This window comes from Hypanus sabinus (assembly GCF_030144855.1).
Source record: "Hypanus sabinus isolate sHypSab1 chromosome X2 unlocalized genomic scaffold, sHypSab1.hap1 SUPER_X2_unloc_3, whole genome shotgun sequence".
Lineage (NCBI taxonomy): Eukaryota > Metazoa > Chordata > Chondrichthyes > Myliobatiformes > Dasyatidae > Hypanus > Hypanus sabinus.
Genome location: NW_026779001.1, coordinates 1,308,866 through 1,328,412, shown reverse-complemented (window position 1 = coordinate 1,328,412; position 19,547 = coordinate 1,308,866). Strand labels below are relative to the sequence as shown.

At 45.7% G+C, this 19,547-nt stretch overlaps 2 protein-coding genes across 2 annotated transcripts in view; both read right to left on the bottom strand.

Moving 5' to 3' along the window:
* The window catches only part of LOC132385856 (gastrula zinc finger protein XlCGF26.1-like), a 260,710-nt gene that overhangs the window by 113,117 nt on the left and 128,046 nt on the right, over nt 1-19,547 (bottom strand). The gene's annotated exons all lie outside the window — the stretch shown is intronic.
* Nucleotides 40-19,316, bottom strand: LOC132385858 (zinc-binding protein A33-like). Its single transcript, XM_059958085.1, has 6 exons — nt 18,798-19,316; nt 18,003-18,098; nt 17,363-17,596; nt 13,456-13,478; nt 13,263-13,381; nt 40-4,603 (listed from the first exon to the last, which is right to left on the bottom strand). Exons 1-6 carry the CDS (start codon nt 19,206-19,208, stop codon nt 4,053-4,055), a joined length of 1,434 nt encoding a protein of 477 aa, XP_059814068.1. The 5' UTR covers nt 19,209-19,316; the 3' UTR covers nt 40-4,052.

Genomic DNA, 19,547 nt, shown 5'->3' with positions numbered 1-19,547 from the left:
AATAACATAAAGGGTAGCAAAGGTGAGTGGGCTGTTGGATTACTGAGATGCTCTTTTTATTTATTTATTAAATTTTTAGAAAATTACAAAGAATAAATGTAATGAAAAATTAGTAAGAAAAAGAAAAATAATATTAGTCCTCCTCCCCATCCCCACCTTAACCCTTATCTAAAGAAAGAAATAAAGAAGAAAAAGATTGCCTCGATATTGGAGGATACCCACATGCTCCATGGAGTTCAAAATAATTTTAATATTTATTCTTACTTTCCCCAATTACATTATAATTTTTATCTTCAAAGGACCTATATATTTAATCCTATCTTTTGTAGGTATGGGAGCCAAATTTTGAAAAATATATCATATTCATTTCTTAGATTATATGTAATTTTTTCAAGTGGAATACAACTATATATTTCATTATTCCAATAATCCATAGTTAAATATAACTCAGATTTCCAAGTAATTGCGATAACTTTTTTAGCTACTGCCAATCAATATTTATAATTTTTTTCTGATACATATTCAATTTAATTTTCGGTATTGTCCCTTCAATATCTCCTAATAAAAATAATATTGGACTATTTGGGAGTTGAACTCCAGTACTTTGTTCCAATAAAAGTCAGATATATCGAAAATGGTTGAATTTTAAAACAAGACCAAGTAGAATGTAAAAAAGTACCAATTTCTTGATTACATCGAAAGCATTGGTCAGACATATTTGAATTTAATCTATTTATTTTCTGTGGTGTTATATATAATTGATGTAAAAATTATATTGTATTAATCTAATTTGAACATTTATTGTATTTATCATACTATCAGAACATAATCTTGACCAACTTTTTCCAACAATTTTAACATTCAAATCAGTTTCCCATTTTTGTCTTGATTTATGAATTCCAGATTCAGTCTGTTTTTGAATCAAATTGTACATACAAGATGTAATTTTTTAAATTTTTCCTTTTTGAATTAATATTTCTATTTCACTAAGTTTTGGCATCAACATTGTTTGACCCAGCTTTTCTCGTAATTGTCCTTTAATTGAAAATAAGAGAAAAGAGTGTTGTTTGATATTTTATATTTATTTTTTCATTGCTCAAACGACATCAATACAATTACATATATATTTAATCCCCTTTTGGAACCAATTATGTAAAAGTTTATTATCCATTGTAAAAGGAATAAGCCTATTTTGAATTAAAGTTTATTTTTGCTAATAAAGATTTCTTTATCTTATCGTCCATATTTACCTTATTCCATAAATCATTCAAGTGTCTTAATATAGGAGATTCTTTTTTTTTCCCGTATCAATTTGGATTCCCATTTATATGTAAAATCTTCTGGTATGTTTTCTCCTATCTTATCTAATTTTATTCTAATCCATGCCGGGTTTTTTTTTCATCAAAAAAAGATGCAATAAATCTAAGTTGAATTGCTTTATCATAATTGTTAAAATTTGGAAGTTGTAACCCTCCTAAATCAAATTTACATCTCAATTTTTCCAATGATATTCTTGACATCTTTCCTTTCCAAAGAAATTTCCTTACATATTTATTTAGTTCTTGAAAAAACTTCTGCGGTAATTGTATTGGTAAAGTTTGGAATATATATTGCAATCTATGGAATATATTCATTTTTACAGCATTAACTCTACCTATTAATGTTATTGGTAACATCATCCATTTATCAAGATCCTCTTTTATTTTTTTTTAATCATGGCAAATAATTTTGTTTATATAAATTTTTTACATCATTGTCAACTCTGATACCTAAATATTTTATCCCATTTATTGACCATCGAAATTGAGTTACTAATCGACATTGATTATAATTTCCTTTTGTAAGGGGTAAAATTTCACTTTTATTCCAATTTAATTTATACCCTGATACTTTCCCGTATTCTTCCAATTTAAAAGATAATCTTTGCAAAGATTGTAATAGGTTTGTAAAATAAATCAAAACATCATCAGCAAATAAATTAATTTTATATTCTTCTTGATTAACTCTAAAACCGCCAATATCTGAATCTGTTCTAATTAATTCAGCTAATGGTTCTTTTGCCAATACAAATAAAGCAGGTGATAACGGGCAGCCTTGTCCAGTTGACCTCGTTAAGCAAAATGGTGTTGAAATCTGAGCATTTGTAACTACTTCAGCTTGAGGATTAGTATTTAAGGTTTTAATCCATTGTATAAAAGATTTTCCTCGCTCATATTTTTCCAATACCTTAAACAAAAAAATCCCATTCCAATCTATCAAATGCTTTTTCTGCATCCAAAGCAAATGCCACACTCATTTCCTCTCTTTTTTGTGCCAGATGAATTATACTAAGTAACCAGGTTAGATTATCCATTGATTGTAATAAAATCTGTTTGATCCATATGCATTAATTTTGGTAAATATTTAGATATTCTATTAGATAAAATTTTTGCTATTATCTTATAATCTGTATTCAACAAAGAAATAGGCCTATATGATGTTGGTTTTAGAGGATCTCTTTTTTTGGCAATACAGTTATGATCGCTGTTAAAAAAGATTGTGGGAGTTTATGCATTCTTTCCACTTGGTATATTAATTCCATAGAGGGAGGAATTAATATATCTTTAATTTTTTTTATAAAATTCAGGAGGAAAACCATCTTCTTCTGGGGATTTGTTACTCTCAAGTGATCCTACAGCTTCTTCAACCTCTTTTAATGTAAAGGGCATATCTAATCCTTTCTGTTCTTCCAAATTAAATTTCGGAAGGGTTATTTGTGATAAAAATTTATCCATCTCAGTAATCTTATTTTGTGATTCTGATTGATATAGTTCAGTATATAAAAAAAAAATAAAGTTTCATGAATTTCCAAAGGTTTATCAGCAACCTTATTTACACTTGTTCTAATTGCATTTATTGTTTTAAAAGCCTGTTCTGTTTTCAACTGCCAAGCAAGAATTTTATGTGATCTTTCACCTAATTCGTAATATTTCTGTTTAGTTCTCATAATTACTTTTTCTGTACGATATGTACGATATTATATTGTAGTTTTTTATTAACAAGTTGTCTTTGTTTTTGTTCTGTCATATATCTTTGAGATTCTTTTTCTAACTTTATATCTTTTCCCAATTTTCCTTCTTAATTTTAGATGTATAACTTATAATCTGACCCCTTAAATATGCTTTCATCGCTTCCTATAATACAATTTTACCCTCAACTGAATGTAAATTTGTATCCAAAAAAAATTGAATCTGTTTTTTCATAAAATCACAAAAATCTTGACGTTTTAATAAAATTGTATTAAATCTCCATCTAAGCTTTATGTCTATTTGAATAAAATGAATAATCTCTTTCTCTTGGATTAATTTTCCTCCATATATCAATCAGGTTTAAATCTTTCATTAATGATAAAGTTAGTTTTATTTCTTTTAATTTTGTAACAACTGTAGTTGACCTTTCCAAAACTGGATCTAAACAAAAATTAAAATCTCTGCCTATTAATATTTTATCATTTGCGTCAGCCAAGTTCAAAAAATCTTCTTGTATGAATTTTGCATCATTTTCATTTGGTGCATAAATGTTCATAAAATTCCATAATTCTGAAAAAATTTGACAATGTATAATCTCGTATCTCCCCACAGAATCAATTATTACATTTTGTATTTTAATTGGTAAAGATTTATTAACCGAAATTGCAACTCCTCTCGATTTTGAATTAAATGAAGTTGCTATAACATTTCCAACCCAATCTCTATTTAATTTCTTATGCCTGTGAACTTACTGAACACATCCTTGCCAGAAAAAAAACTTATCCCAATCCACTCTTCCTAGATCCTTTTTCATTTCCACAAAATTGGCCGTTCTCCAATTTTACCAGAACATTAAGCTGCCAGTTCTGCCCCTCACTATCTCATAGAACAGGCCCCACCTTCCCGGGAACAAAGCCCAATTGACCAGAAACATGAAGCCCTCCGTCCTGCACCATCCCCTTAGCCACGTATTTAGCTGCACTCTCCGCACATTTATATTTACAGGGACTTTACTCCTGACGCCGGTCCCGGGACCCGACCCGTTTACAGGTCCGGAGCGGAACCGGAGCAGATTCTCAGCCATTGGTTTTCATCCCAGGTCGCAAAGAAAGGATAAAGTTTCCCCGTGAATTTATTCCCAGTGAAGGTGTGGAGATGGGACTTGGTCTCCGCGTTGTAAAATGAAACTGTCCCGGAATCGTAACGGAGATAAACTCCCACCCTCCCGGGGATGGGACCGGCAGCGAGACGGGACTCGGGGGAGGGGCGACCGGACACGTCACAATCCCGATGTAACACGTCATCAACCCGCCTGATGACCCAGAATCCGGTCTCCGGACTCAGACTGACCGGTCCCTTCCTCTCCACAGACTCTGCGGCGACTCCCAGAAACCAGACCCGATTCCCCGTCACCTCCACCTCCCAGTAATGTCTCCCCGATGTGAATCCCTCCGATCCCAGCACACAAGCCCAGAATGTGAATCTCTTCCCGGTGTCAGGGAGATTCCTCCAGGTCCCGGTCCGTCTCACACTCTTCCGATCCTCAGACACCTCGAGCAGCAGATACGCCGTTTCCACATCCAGGGTGACAGAGACTGGGGGGAGAAGCAGAGAATTAGAGAGTCCCCGGTGATCGGGGGGAGACTCGGGCAGCGCGGCCCCGGGGATCGGGGGGGAGACTCGGACAGCGCGGCCCCGGGGATCGGGGGGAGACTCGGACAGCGCGGCCCCGGGGATCGGGGGGAGACTCGGACAGCGCGGCCCCGGGGATCGGGGGGAGACTCGGTCCGCGCGGCCCCGGGGATCGGGGGGAGACTCGGACAGCGCGGCCCCGGGGATCGGGGGGGAGACTCGGACAGCGGGGCCCCGGGGATCGGGGGGAGACTCGGACAGCGCGGCGGCGGGGATCGTGGGGAGACTCGGTCCGCGCGGCCCCGGGGATCGGGGGGAGACTCGGACAGCGCGGCCCCGGGGATCGGGGGGAGACTCGGACAGCGCGGCCCCGGGGATCGGGGGGAGACTCGGACGGCGCGGCCCCGGGGATCGGGGGGGAGACTCGGACAGCGCGGCCCCGGGGATCGGGGGGAGACTCGGTCCGCGCGGCCCCGGGGATCGGGGGGAGATTCGGGCAGCGGGACCCCGGGGATCGGGGGGGAGACTCGGACAGCGCGGCCCCGGGGATCGGGGGGAGACTCGGACAGCGCGGCCCCGGGGATCGGGGGGAGACTCGGACAGCGCGGCGGCGGGGATCGGGGGGAGACTCGGTCCGCGCGGCCCCGGGTATCGGGGGAGACTCGGACAGCGCGGCCCCGGGGATCGGGGGGAGACTCGGACGGCGCGGCCCCGGGGATCGGGGGGAGACTCGGACAGCGCGGCGGCGGGGATCGGGGGGAGACTCGGTCCGCGCGGCCCCGGGGATCGGGGGGGAGACTCGGACAGCGCGGCCCCGGGGATCGGGGGGAGACTCGGTCCGCGCGGCCCCGGGGATCAGGGGGAGACTCGGGCAGCGGGACCCCGGGGATCGGGGGAGACTCGGACAGCGCGGCCCCGGGGATCGGGGGGAGACTCGGACAGCGGGGACCCGGGGATCGGGGGAGAGACTCGGACAGCGCGGCCCCGGGGATCGGGGGGAGACTCGGTCCGCGCGGCCCCGGGGATCGGGGGGAGACTCGGACAGCGCGGCCCCGGGGATCGGGGGGAGACTCGGACAGCGCGGCCCCGGGGATCGGGGGGAGACTCGGACAGCGCGGCCCCGGGGATCGGGGGGAGACTCGGGCAGCGGGGCCCCGGGTATCGGGGGGAGACTCGGACAGCGGGGTCCCGGGGATCGGGGGGAGACTCGGACAGCGTGACCCCGGGGATCGGGGGGAGACTCGGGCAGCGCGGCCCCGGGGATCGGGGGGAGACTCGGGCAGCGGGACCCCGGGGATCGGGGGGGAGACTCGGACAGCGCGGCCCCGGGGATCGGGGGGAGACTCGGACAGCGCGGCCCCGGGGATCGGGGGGAGACTCGGACAGCGCGGCCCCGGGGATCGGGGGGAGACTCGGGCAGCGGGACCCCGGTGATCGGGGGGAGACTCGGACAGCGCGGCCCCGGGGATCGGGGGGAGACTCGGGCAGCGGGGCCCCGGGGATCGGGGGGAGACTCGGACAGCGCGGCCCCGGGGATCGGGGGGGAGACTCGGGCAGCGCGGCCCCGGGGATCGGGGGGAGACTCGGACAGCGCGGCCCCGGGGATCGGGGGGAGACTCGGGCAGCGGGACCCCGGTGATCGGGGGGAGACTCGGGCAGCGCGGCCCCGGGGATCGGGGGGAGACTCGGACAGCGCGGCCCCGGGGATCGGGGGGAGACTCGGGCAGCGGGGTCCCGGGGATCGGGGGGAGACTCGGACAGCGGGGTCCCGGGGATCGGGGGGAGACTCGGACAGCGCGGCCCCGGGGATCGGGGGGAGACTCGGACAGCGCGGCCCCGGGGATCGGGGGGAGACTCGGGCAGCGGGGGATCGGGGGGAGACTCGGGCAGCGCGGCCCCGGGGATGGGGGGGCGGGGGAGACTCGGGCAGCGCGGCCCCGGGACCGGGGAAAGGCCGCTGGGTCTCAGGCGCGGTCGGGTGGCCGACACGAACCTTTGACTCGACAAAAGCCCATTTTTCCTTCCAACCTTTCTTATTCCACCGCCCTGGCAAGATGTATTTTAAAACATTCTCCCTGTACCCATCTCTACAGTTGATCAACGGCCACGTGTAAACAGCGATAATCCTCTTCCCTGTCAACTATACCATGAATTTTAGTGTCTCTCACAAACCTACTATGTCACTTACATTCTCATCCAAATCACTGATATGAATGACAAACAACCGTGTCCCCAGTACCGACCTCTGCAGGTCACAGGCCTCCAGTCCTCTGTGTTTCAGAGACACTCGGACAGACACTTCAACAGGCAAGACACAGAGGGAGACTGACCTAATGCCGGCCAATGGGATGAATGTGGATGGGTAAATAGGTCAGCACAGAGGTGATGGGTCGAAGGGCACATTTCTATGCTGTACGGCGATGGCTCAGCGAACTGAATGGCTAAGAACCCCAAACCCCCTCACCCCTCACGGGTACTGAGAATTCCAAACACAGTGGCCCCTGACCCTGAACTCCTCAGATAGGGGAAACATCCTCCCCGGCTCCAACCTGTTGACCCCTGGAAGAATTTCATGTTTCCCTCAGATCTCCTCTCATTCTTCTAAACTGGGAACAGAGAACATAGAGCAGTAGAGCACAGGAACAGGCCCGTCATTCAATGTTCATATTCATTTGTGAGTGGGAAGTGGGGCAGTGTGATGGTTTGAAACAGTAAAGGAGGTGATAATGGGAACCGGTAGGGGAGAGATGAATGGCAGATTGAACCAGGAGGGGGAGGGGTGGAAACCCCGTGGGTGAACTGTGTGTGTACACGGAATGAGAAGCTGGAGGGGGCAAAGATGGCAGATGAGGATGACTTTGTCCCCTTTCCCACAACCCCATCCCCCTCAGACCCTCATTAGGACAGGGGATGAATTTGCAGGAACCCTTAAGCAACACTGGTCCTGATGAAGTGTTTCAGTCTGAACCATGGACTGTTTACTCTTTTCTATAGAAAATTCCCGGCCTGCTGTTCCCCCCAACAATTTGTGTGTGTTACTCTGCTTTAAATATACTCAGTTATTTGGCCTCCACAGCTGCCTGTAGCAGATTCACTATCATGTGGATAAAGGAATTCCTCCTCATCTCTGTCCTAAATGGACATCCCTATAGTCGGAGGCTGTGCTCACCGTTCTCGACCCACCCACATCCTCCCAACATCAACTCTCTCCAGACAGGTGTCGGAGAGATCTGGCGAGACCCTTCATCAGGACCTGTGTAGCTTGGATTACCAGCTTCTGCAGATTTTCTCCTGTTTGATTTTTAAAGCAGAAGTTGGTAAGTAAACTTCCTGATCAGTCAGAGTCTCAAAATTTATCGGGAGGAGGCGGGAGAGTGGGTTGAGGGGGTTAATAAATCAACCAATCTTCTAAACTCCCGTGAGTACAGGCCCAGAACCATCATATTACCGTCAGAAACATCATCATATGTTAACTTTTTCATTTCAGGAATCATTCTTGTGAACCTCCTGGACCCTCTCCGATGCCAGCACATCTTTTCCGATATACGCAACCAGAAACTGCTCACAATACTGCAAGTGTGGTCCGACCAATGCCTTATAAAACCTCAGAATTACATCCTTCCACTTGTATTCTAATCTCCTCAAAATGAAAGCAAACATTGAGTTTGCCGATCTTACCACTGACACAAATTGCAAGTTAACCTTACGGGAATCCTGCACAAGGACACCCAAGTCCCTTTGCACTTCAGATTTTTGAATGTTCTCCTGTTTACAGAATTGTCTATACATTTATTCTTTCTACCAAAGTGCATGCACGACTTCCCTACTCGATAATCCATCTATCACGTATTTGCCCTTTTCCTGATCTGTCTCTGTCCTTCCCCAGATTCCGAGCTTCTGCAGCACTACTTGCCCCTTCACCTATCTTCATATCATCTGCAAGCTTTGCCACAAAGGCAACAATTCTGTCATCCAAATCATTCTTTGTCTCTCTTGGCTTTGTGTTCCTCGAAGAATTCCAACGGATTTGTCAGGCAAGATTTCCCCCTCAGGGAAGGCATGCTGTCTTTGCTCTATTTTATCATGTGCCTCCATGTACCCGAAAGCTTGTCCTTTACACTGGACTCCAACATCTTCCCAAGCACACCACATCCAGACAACCCACCTATAATTTTATTTCCCCAACTGCTCTCCCTTCTTAAAGAGTGAAGTGACCGTTGCAATTTCCAGTCATCTTGAATGACCAAATATCTAGTGATTCTTGAAAGATCATCACTAATGTCCCTATATTCCCTTCAGCTAACTCTTTCCAAACACTGGGGTGTAGTCCATCTGGTCCAGGACCTTCAGACCTTCAATCATCCCACATACTTTCTCCTCAGTAACAGCAACAATACTCATTTCTGTCCCCTGACACTCTCACATTTCTGACATACAGTTGGTATCTTCCACAGTGACACATAATACTAAATAAGTACCTCTGCCATGTCTATCTCACATTTCTCCTCTCTAGTGTCATTTTCTAGGGGTCCAATATCCACTCTCACCTCTCTTTTACTCTTTACATTTTGTGTCCTCTTGAGTATTGTTGGCCAGCTTTCCCTCATATCTCAATTTCACTCCTTCTGGCTTTGTAATTCCTTTCTGTTGATGAACAGAATCTTCTTGATACTCCAACATCCGGCTGATTTTTGCCCTTCTGCTTTTATGCTATCTTTGACTTTCCTTGTCAAACACGGTTACCTCATCCTCCCTGTATAATACTTCTTCATCTTTGGGTTTTATTTATCCAAATTGCCCCTGGAGCTCCAGTCTTTGTTGTTCTGCAATCATCCCTGCTCGTGTCCCCTTCCAATCTACTTTGGTCAGCTCCTCCCTCATGCCTCCGTAACTAACTTTACTCCACTCTGATACTGATACATCTGACGTTATCTCCCTCTCAAACTCTGGGGTGAATTCTATCATTTTATCATCACTGGTTCCTAAATGTTCTTTTACCATAATCTCCCAAATCATATCTGGTTCATTATACAAATCCCACTCTGGAATTGCCTTTCTCCCATTGGGCTCAACCACAAGCAGTTCTAAAAAGCCATCATGGAGGCATTGTACAAATTCTTTCTCTTCGAATGCAGCATCTTCATGAATTTCCCAATTTAACTCCTTGTCCTTTTCTCTATTTTCTGCTGTAATTTGTATCCCATTTCTATTCATGGCTACTGTTTGGAGGCCTGTACATCACTCTCATCAGGGTCTTTTTACCCTTGCAGTTTTTGAACTTTACCCATAATGATTCGACATCTTCCAATACTATCTCACCTCTCTCTAAAGATCTCATTTCATTCTTTACCAACATAGCCTCCCCGGCCTCTCTGCCTACCTGCCTGTCCTTTGAATACAAGGTGTATCCTTGAGTGTTGAGCTTCAAGCCAGGATCTCCTTTCCAGCACAACTCAGTGATGCCAACAACGTTGTCCCTGCCAATCTCTACCTGTGCTACAACATCATCTACCTTATTCCGTATACTGGTGCATTCAAACACAACACCTTCAGTCCTGTATTCGTCACCCTATTCCACACTGTCCACATGAACTGAAGTAAGGTCTTTGATGTCGATGATAGACCACACTTGGAGTATTGTCTGCATTTCCGGTTCCCGACTATCGGGGGATGTCATTACACTGGACAGGAGGCTTCAGGAGGATGTTACCAGGACTGGGGGCTTGGGTTAAAAGCAGAGAGTGGATAAGCTTGGGCTATTTAGCTGGAGTGTAGGATGTTGAGCGATGACCCCTGAACACATTCATAAAGTGAGTCTTTTTCCGAGAAATGGGAGGACAGAACCAGAGAGCTCAGATTGAAAGTGGGACAGAACGTTTTTATGAGGGATCTATAGGATAACATTCCCAGAGAGAGAGAGAGGGTGGTATACGAATATACATCATAAAATGATGACCCCTGTAGAATACCATCAGTCACTGGCAGCCAACCTGAAAAGCATCCCTTTACTCTCATTTGCTCTTTCCTACCAGTCAGCCAATGCTCTAACTAAGCCAATAACATTCTGTAATACCATGAGCTCTTAACTTGGTAAGCAGCTTCATGTGTGGCACCTTGTCAGCGGCCTTCTGCGATTCCAAATATACAACATCCACTGCATCCCCTTTATCTATCCTACTTGTTATCTCCTCAAAGAATTCCAACAGGTTTGTCAGGCAAGATATTCCCTTAAGAAATCCTGGCTGACTTGTCCTATCATCCAGTGTCACCAAGTATTCCATAACCTCAGACTTAACAATTGACACTAACCTCTTCCCAACCACAGAGGTGAGGCCAACTGGTCTATAATATCCATTCTGCTGCCTTCCTCCTTACTAAAAGAGTAGAGTGACATTTTCAATTGTCCAGTCCTTTGGCGCCAATGATTTTTGAAAGATCATTTGAAATGCCTCCACAATGTCTACTGCAACCTCTTTCAGAACACTAGGGTGCAGTTCACTTGGTCCAGGTGAGCTATGAAGCTCCTTCTCCCTTGTAACAGTAACTGCACTCGCTTCTCTCCCCTCAAACCCTTCAACAACTGGCACAGTGCTAGTGTCTTCCACAGTGAAGATGATGCAAAGTACTCATTTAGTTCACCTGTCATCTCTTTGTCCCCGTTAGTATATATCCAGCCTCATTTTCTAGCGAGCCTGTATCCACTCTCATCTCTATTTTTTACAATACGAAACAATTTGATATTGTTTGCTCGCTTGTTTTACAAAGACAGGTGTGTAAAAAGGGCCTGAAGGATTTTTGGAGACCAGAGTCACCCCAACCACAAACTGTACCAGTTGCTACCATCCGGGATACGGTACCGCAGCATAAAAGCCAGGAGCAACAGGCTCCGGGACAGCTTCTTCAACCAGGCCATCAGACTGATTAACTCGTGCCGAGTTTCCTAATCACCTCCGGTTCAATACATAACACCCAATCCAGTAGAGCTGATTTCCCAGCCGGCTCAGGGACAAACTGCTCTAAAAAGCCATCTCTTAGGCATTGAACAAATTCACTCTCTTGAGATCCATTACCAACCTGATTTTCCCAATTCACCTGCATGTTCAAATCTCCCATGACTAACATAACATTTGTCCTTTTGACATGCCTTTTCTATTTCCAGTTGTAATCTGTGCTCCACATCCCAGCTACTGTTGGGGTGACTGTATATAACTGTCATCAGGGTCCTTTTACGTTTGTAGTTTTCATAACTCAACCCACAAGAATTCAACATCTTCGGATCTTATGTCACAACTTTCTACTGATTTACCAGCAGAGCCATGTCACCCCTCTGCCTACTTTCCTATACCACCGATACATTGTGTAACCTTGGTCATTCAGCTCCCAACTGCAACCATCCTTCAGTCACGATTCAGCGATGGCTACAACATCACACCCGACAATCTGTAACCTTATTTTTTATACTCCATGCATTGAGATCTAACACTTTGAGTTCTGTATTTGCTACCCTTTTTGATTCTGTGTCCCTAATGCACTGATACTCACCCTGCTGGCTGCAATTCTGTACTCGCATCTGTCCGCCCTATCTGACAGACTGACTGCATGCTACCTTTGTATTTTTACCATCAGTCCTATCCAGAGTCACTTCACTCTCGTTCCCACCCCTCCGCCAAATTAGTTGAAACCCTCCCTAACAGCTCTATCGAACCTCTCTGAGAGAATATTGTTCCCCCTCGGTTTCAGGTGCAACCCGTCACTTTTGAACAGGTCATACTTCCCCCAGAAGAGATCCCAATGATCCAAGAAGCTGAAGCCCTGCCCCCTGCACCAGCTTCTCAGCCACACATTTATCTGCCAAAACATCCTGTTCCTACCCACGCCGGCACGTGGCACAGACAACATTCCAGAAATTACAACCCTGGAGGTACTGCTTCTCAGTTTTATACTGAGCTCTCTAAATTCTATCTTCAGGACCAGTTTGCTTTTACGTCCTGTGTAATTTTTCTCTTCCTCTCTGAAATGCTGCGGACATGATACGAGACGTCCCTGACCCTGGCACCTGGGAGGTAACATACCATTCGGGTGTCCCGTTCACATCCACAGATTCTCCAGTATCTGCTCCCCTGACGATTAAGTCCCCGTCACTACAGCTCCCCACTTCTCCATCTAACATCAGTGAGAGTTGTGGGTTCAGGTCGGGGTGGGGTGAAGACCTGTGTCAGTCAGAGTCTGCACTCACAGCGCACATAAAGGACTTGTGTATTTCCCTGACAAGCCCGGTCACCACACTGATAACCGCTTTTATTCTCTACAATATCATCGTCAGTATTAAATTCCCAGCTCCTGTGGTAGGATTCAAATTCATGTCTTCGTGTGTTAGTACAGTGTGCCTGGGATCAGGACACAGTGGTTCATCTGCCAGTCCCGAGTATTGGTTGTATTGTGACCCTGTGCTGGTGTGTTCAGGGGTCTGACATCTCCAGCTGACCATGTGACAGTGATGCCTCCCAGTCGGTGGGGTTCATGTGGAATATTCAGTTCCCCTTCAGTCCATTATCACAGCCAATCCTTGCTTCAAGTTGGAACTTAATTGAACAAAGAGAAATGAGCCTTTGTAAGTTTTACCTTGATTAATGGCATCAACTGTTTCCCTCAGCACAGTGTTCAACAAATAGGGGTGATCGAATTTTTCAAACGGTTGGGCCTCATCTGTCACTGACAATTCCTGGACGTCATCATTAATCCTGTAAATATTAAACTGCTGGTTATAAACTGAAACTTTGAACTATACAGGTTTTCAATAAAGAGTATGTCCTACCTCCTGTTCCGATGAGCTTCCTCCTGAAATAAATCAAACACAAATCTGATTAGACTTGGACTTACTGTCCACATCCTGAATTTCATCCAAATCATTACCAGGTGATGAAAATTCCCACTCCCACAATCACTCGCACTCACGGACAATACGGAACCACGGGGTAAATTACAGGGAAAGTTTCTGAATGTCAGTCCATTACTGAGAGGATGAAACTTCCAGGGAAGACAGGACAGGCTGTGCATTATCATCTGAATAAGACGTCAAGAGTGATAAGATGTAGGAATTTATGATCAGTGATGGATTTATTTGTGAGCGGGAGGGCGGGGGATGTACCTCTCTTTACGGGAAGAATTGTGGGAGATGAAATTCCAGATGGATTTTAATAAATCCCATAAGAAATTTAGTGAAGTGGAACTCGCTGCCACAGGAGTGGTTGAAGTGGAACAGCAGAGATTGAATGTAATGGGAAAACTAGATAAACACGTGAGGGACCATCAAGTTCGGGGCTCTGTGGCTGGGTGTGGTCAGTAAGTGGGAGGAGAATTCTGAAGCAGGGAAATTGATAGAAAATGATGGACCGAACGGCCTCTTTCTGATGGAGACCTGACAAGATGTACCCCAGGAAATTGTGGGAGGTGAGGCAGGAGATTGTTGAGCCTCTGGCGATTATCTTTGCATCATCAATGGGGAGACGTTCCAGAGGATTGTAAGGATGCGGATGTCATTCCCTTATTGAAGAAAGGGAGTCAAGATAGCCCAGGATATTATAGACCACTTAGTGTTACTTCAGCTGTTGGTGAGTTGATGGAGAAGATCCTGAGAGGCAGGATTTATGAACATTTGGAGAGGCATAAAATGATTAGAAATAGTCATCATGGCTTTGTCAAAGGCAGGTCATTTCTTACGACCGTGATTGAATTTTTGAGGACTTGAGAAAACACATTGACGAAGGTAGAGCAGTAGATATAGTGTATATGGATTTCAGCAAGGGATCCAAGGGGACATTGATTTGTTCAACCACACCTGTCATAGGGATCTGTCCTGGGACCCCTGCTATTTGTGATTTTTATAAATGCCTTGGATGTACAGGCGGAAGGATGGGTGAATGAGTTTACGGATGACACAAAGATTGGAGGAGTTGTGGATGGAGCTGTAGGTGGTCGAAGGTTACAAGAGGATATAGACAGGCTGCAGAGCTGGGCAGAAAAATGGCTGATGAAGTTCAATCTGGACAAGTGTGAGGTGATGCATTTTGGAAGGACAAACCAGAAGACTTGAGTACAGGATTAATGGTCAGTTACTTAAGAGTGTGGATGAATAAAGGGACCTTGGGGTTCAAATCCATACATCCCTCAAGATCGCTGCACAGGTTGATAGGGTAGTTAAGGAGGCCTATGGTTTGCTAGGCTTCATTAAGAGGGCGATTGAGTTCAAGAGTAGAGAGGTCATGTTGCAACTCTACAAATCTCTGGTGAGACCGCACTTAGAATATTGTGTTTAATTCTGGTCACCTCATTATAGCAAGGATGTGGAAGCTATGGAGAGGGTGCAGAGGAGATTTACCAGGATGTTGCCTGGTTTGGAGAACAAGTCATATGAAGCAAGGTTAGCAGAGCTGGGACTTTTCTCTTTGGAGCATAGAAGAATGAGAGCGGACTTGATAGACGTCTACAAGTTTATGAGAGGCATAGATAGGGTGGATGGTCAGTCCCTGTTTCCCAGGGCACCAATAGCAAACACCAGAGGGCATATGTACAAAATTAAGGGAGGAATGTTTAGGGGAGACATCAGGGGTAAGTTTTTTTTTACACTGCGGGTTGTGAGTGCTTGGAATGACTTTCCAGGGATTGTGGTGGAGGCTAAAACAGGGGTATTTAAGAGCCCCTTGGACAGGCATATTGATGAAAGAAAAATGGAGGGTTATGGGGTAGTGTGGGTTTAGAACTTTTTTTTAAAGGATTATATAGGTCGGCACAACATGGAGGGTTGAAGGGCCTGTACTGTGCCGTAGTGTTCTATGGTTCTAACTGGCTTGCCCACAGAAGACAAAGTGTGGTTGTAGACGAGTCATGTTCTGCATGGAGGTTGGTGACCAGTGGTCTGCCTCAGGGCCCTGTTCTGGGACCCCTTCTCTTTGTGATTTTTATAAATGACCTGGATGAGGAAATGGAGGGATGCGTTAGTAAATTTGCTGATGACACAAATGCTGGGGATGTTGTGGATAGTGTGGGGGGCTGTCAGAGTTTACAGCAGGACATTGATAGGATGCAAAACTGGGCTGAGAAGTAGCAGATGGAGTTTAACCCAGATAAGTGTGAGGTGGTTCACTTGGTAGGACAAATATGATGGCAGACTATAGTATTAATGGTAAGACTCTTGGCAGTGTGGAAGATCAGAGGGATCTTGAGGTCCAAGTCCATAGGACACTCAAATCTGCTACACAAATTGACTCTGTGGTTAAGAAGGCATACGGTGCATTGGCCTTCATCAATCATGGTACTGAGTTATGGAGCCGAGAGGTAATGTTGCAGCTATATCGGACCCTGGTCAGACCCCACTTGGTGCACTGTGCTCAGTTCTGGTCACCTCACTACAGGAAGGATGTGGAAGCCATAGAAAGGGTGCCGAGGAGATTTACAAGAATGTTTCCTGGATTGGGGAGAGTTCCTTATGAGAGTAAGTCGAGTGAACTCGACCTTTCCTCCTTGAAGCGATGGAGGATGAGAGGTGATGCTTAAGATGGTGAGAGGCATTGATCAGAGTCAGAGGCTTTTTTCCCAGGGCTGAAGCGGCTAACACGAGAGGACACAGTTTTAATGTGCTTGGAAGAATGTACAGAGAAGATGTCAGGGTAACATTTTTACGCAGATAGTGCTGAGTGCGTGGAATGGGCTGCCGGAAACGGCAGTGGATGTGGATACAATAGGGAATTTTAAGAGACTCCTGGAGAGGTACATGGAGCTCAGAAAGATAGAGGGCTATGGGTAACCCAGGGTAGTTTCTAAAGTGAGGACATCTTCGGCACAGTAAGGGCCTGTATTGTTTTCAATGTTTATATTTCTACGTTTCTAATGTGAAATTTATCTGAAAAATTAAAGAAACAGTGAAAGTTTCCCTAATCTGACTGAAACCGGACACAGAAGATAAGTCTGATGTGTGGGTCATATTCTTTGTTCTCACTGATTGACAGAGAGACCCTCACACCCGCCACACCAGACACACTCACAACCTGTGACTGGATATGGGTGTTAATGGGAGTTTTAGAGGATATTGAATGAGATAATCAGCAGCCCTGTGTTATAATCAGAGTAAATCATTTCAGAAATGATTTCATTCTGTCCTACGATGTACAGGAGTTGTTTTAAGACCAATTTTAGGACAACAACAACCCTGAATAGTTGTATCAATTGTCTGGTGAAAAACAGTTTACTGCCATTTGTAAATGCTGTGTCTAGCAGCAACACATCTGTTTTCTGTCTTTGATAGCCCAGTCTGCATTGTATTCCGTGTCACGTGATTGTTATGGTAACTAGTCACGTGTGTGGGGTGTGGTAATAGTGAAGGGAATAGGTTACATATTCGTGCTTTGTTCTGGGCAGTTTTGTGCTGAGGACGGATGGATATCATATTGTTTGTTAACCACTTAGTTGCTGATTAATTTGCGACTTGATTTAATTGCTTCATGATTGTATGTTGCAGATAAAGGATCGAATACATATCTTTGACATTTTGGAAGGTCATTATCCATGTGATTGGAGGCTCGTCATACAAGACTAACACTCTGTGTGAGGACACCAGCAGCGGCAACTGATTTGTTAGAATTGGCCGCTCTGCTGTGGTTATTTCAAATATACCACTGTTCATTTAGTGCCCTTTGACAGGAACAAATTGAAAAATAATCCCTCACCTTGAGAAATATCACACCGTCTTTTTGATCCATCTGTTCCTTTAACTTTGAGATTTCCTCCTGAATAATCCTTATATTCTCTTGAAGAGCCAGAAGATTTTTCTCCATTGGGTTGAGAATCCTCTCCTCTTCTTCCCTGAGATCCCTGAGTAAGCTCTGCTCTTTCTCAGTGATAATCCGACGCAGTTCAGCAAACTGGGATGTGATGTGGGACTGAAGGCTGTGTGACTGTTCCTGTCGAATGAAAGGTGAAGACTAATTCACTGTATTGCTGTGTTGTATTTCCTGATGACATTAAGGAGACCATTTGGTCCATTAGTGTCCATGCTAGCTCTGAAACATACCCATTCACTCACGTTTTCCTGAAACGTATTCTCCCCTTTAACTCCCACCTGATTCACATACACCCTCCTCCACATACATCCTTCATAGGGTTAATTGTAATTAACCATTCATCCAGCAGGTCCTTGGAATGTGTCTGAAACTGCCATGGCCACAGGGAGAACATGCAAACTCCACACAGACAGCAGCAGAGGTCAGGATCGAACCCAGGTCACTGGAGCTGCGATACTCGGCTATTCTGCATTAAATGGAGCAAAACTCGACAGTAATATCAGAAATTCCGCTCAGGAAGCCTCACCCTAACTCCGGAAATCTTCTCTTTCTGTTGCTGCTCCTTTTCCTGGAAGTCTGATTTCTTTTTTGTGAGAGAGTCTAAGGAAGATTTTAGCTGATCCTGGAAGTCCGAGAGTGAAGGAAATAGAAACAAAGATGCATCAAAAGAAACAGGTGATCAAACCCGATTATCACACAAAATGCCGGAGGAACTCAGTGAGTCAGGCAGCATCTATTCAGGGGAAATAAACAGTCGGTGTTTCGGGATGAGACCCTTCATCAGGACTGGGAAGGAATGGGACAGAAGACAGAATAATAAGTTTGGGGATGAGAACCAGCTGACAGGTGACGGGTGAGACAACGTGAGGGGGAACGTGGGGGAGGGTGATGAAGTGAGAAGCTGAGAGGGGACAGGTGGGAAGAGGTAAAGAGCTGGAGAAAATGGAATCTAATACGAGAGGACAATCGACCATGGAGGAAACGGAGTGATTTGGGGCTGTGTGGGGCCATGAATCGTGACGAGGGCGGGGTCGGTAGGAGTCAGGTGTAGCACTTGTCCCGTTTGCAGGTATCGGTGTCGGGAGGGAGATCAGTGGGGAGGAGCGAGTGGATAAAAGGGAGTTAAGTAGAGAGCGGAGAGTTGCAGTGGTGAAGGGTGGGAGTGGGCTTTTACATACACCTTTTACGAAGCGAAAGATGTGCTTCGTGGCAGAATCCCATTGGAGATGGCGAACGGTGGGGGGGATGATGTGTTGTTTATGGAGGCTTGTGTCGTGGATAGTGGACGATGGGGTGAGTATCAAATTCGGGTTAGTTTTACCTTGTAGATGTTAACAGCTTCTTTAATCGGCCTGAAGCGGTGCTCTCGGTGTTCCTCCGCCACTGCACAGATCACACAGATCAGTGTCTTGTCCGTTTCACAAAACAGCTTCAGTTCTTCCTCATGTTCCTCGCAGTGAAGTTTACTTTCCTTCCCTTTCGGATTCAGGTTTAGATTTCGAGCTTTTTCAGCCAGATTTGCTAAGGCCCGATTCACCCTGAGGGTGCGGTCAGCAAACTCCTCTCTACATTCCGGGCAGGAGTTTCTCTCCTCCCTTTCCCAACACTGTGTGATACAAGAGCGACAGAAGTTGTGTCCGCACTCCAGTGACACCGGATCGGTGAAGAAATCCAGGCAGATGGGACAAATTACCTCCTCGGTCCAACTCTCGACCGGTCCTTTCGAAGCCATGTTAACTCCAGCACTTCCTGATTCAGAATGCTTCCGCGTTCCGGGAGCTGCCGATCCCCTGCAGTACCGCGATTGTCCACTACGCGCGCTGCAGACTCGGGGAATGAACATTCTGCTGCTGGATGTGTTGAATGGGAAGTAATGGTGGTAATTTCCATCGCAGGGTGGGATCAGCAACATAAATGAAAATTTGGCCGTGGACTGTCGGAGCCCTGGGCCTGGGGTTTGCAACCTGGTCCCGAAAAGTGGCAGTGCACAGAAATGTCAAATGAACCTCCAAAGGCCTCATCCCTGAGATCGGAAGGTCCTTCCCCTGGAAGACGATTGAAGTCCTGCGGT

Bases quoted from the DNA above. Each gene is read 5' to 3' on its own strand.
- LOC132385858 (XM_059958085.1), bottom strand. From the start codon at position 19,208: ATGGCTTCGAAAGGACCGGTCGAGAGTTGGACCGAGGAGGTAATTTGT. The intron at 13,479-17,362 runs GTGAGGGATTAT...GATTTATTTCAG, and splicing joins ACGGTGTGATATTTCTCAAG to GAGGAAGCTCATCGGAACAG. The intron at 4,604-13,262 runs GTAAAACTTACA...TTCTCCCCCCAG, and splicing joins AGTTGATGCCATTAATCAAG to TCTCTGTCACCCTGGATGTG.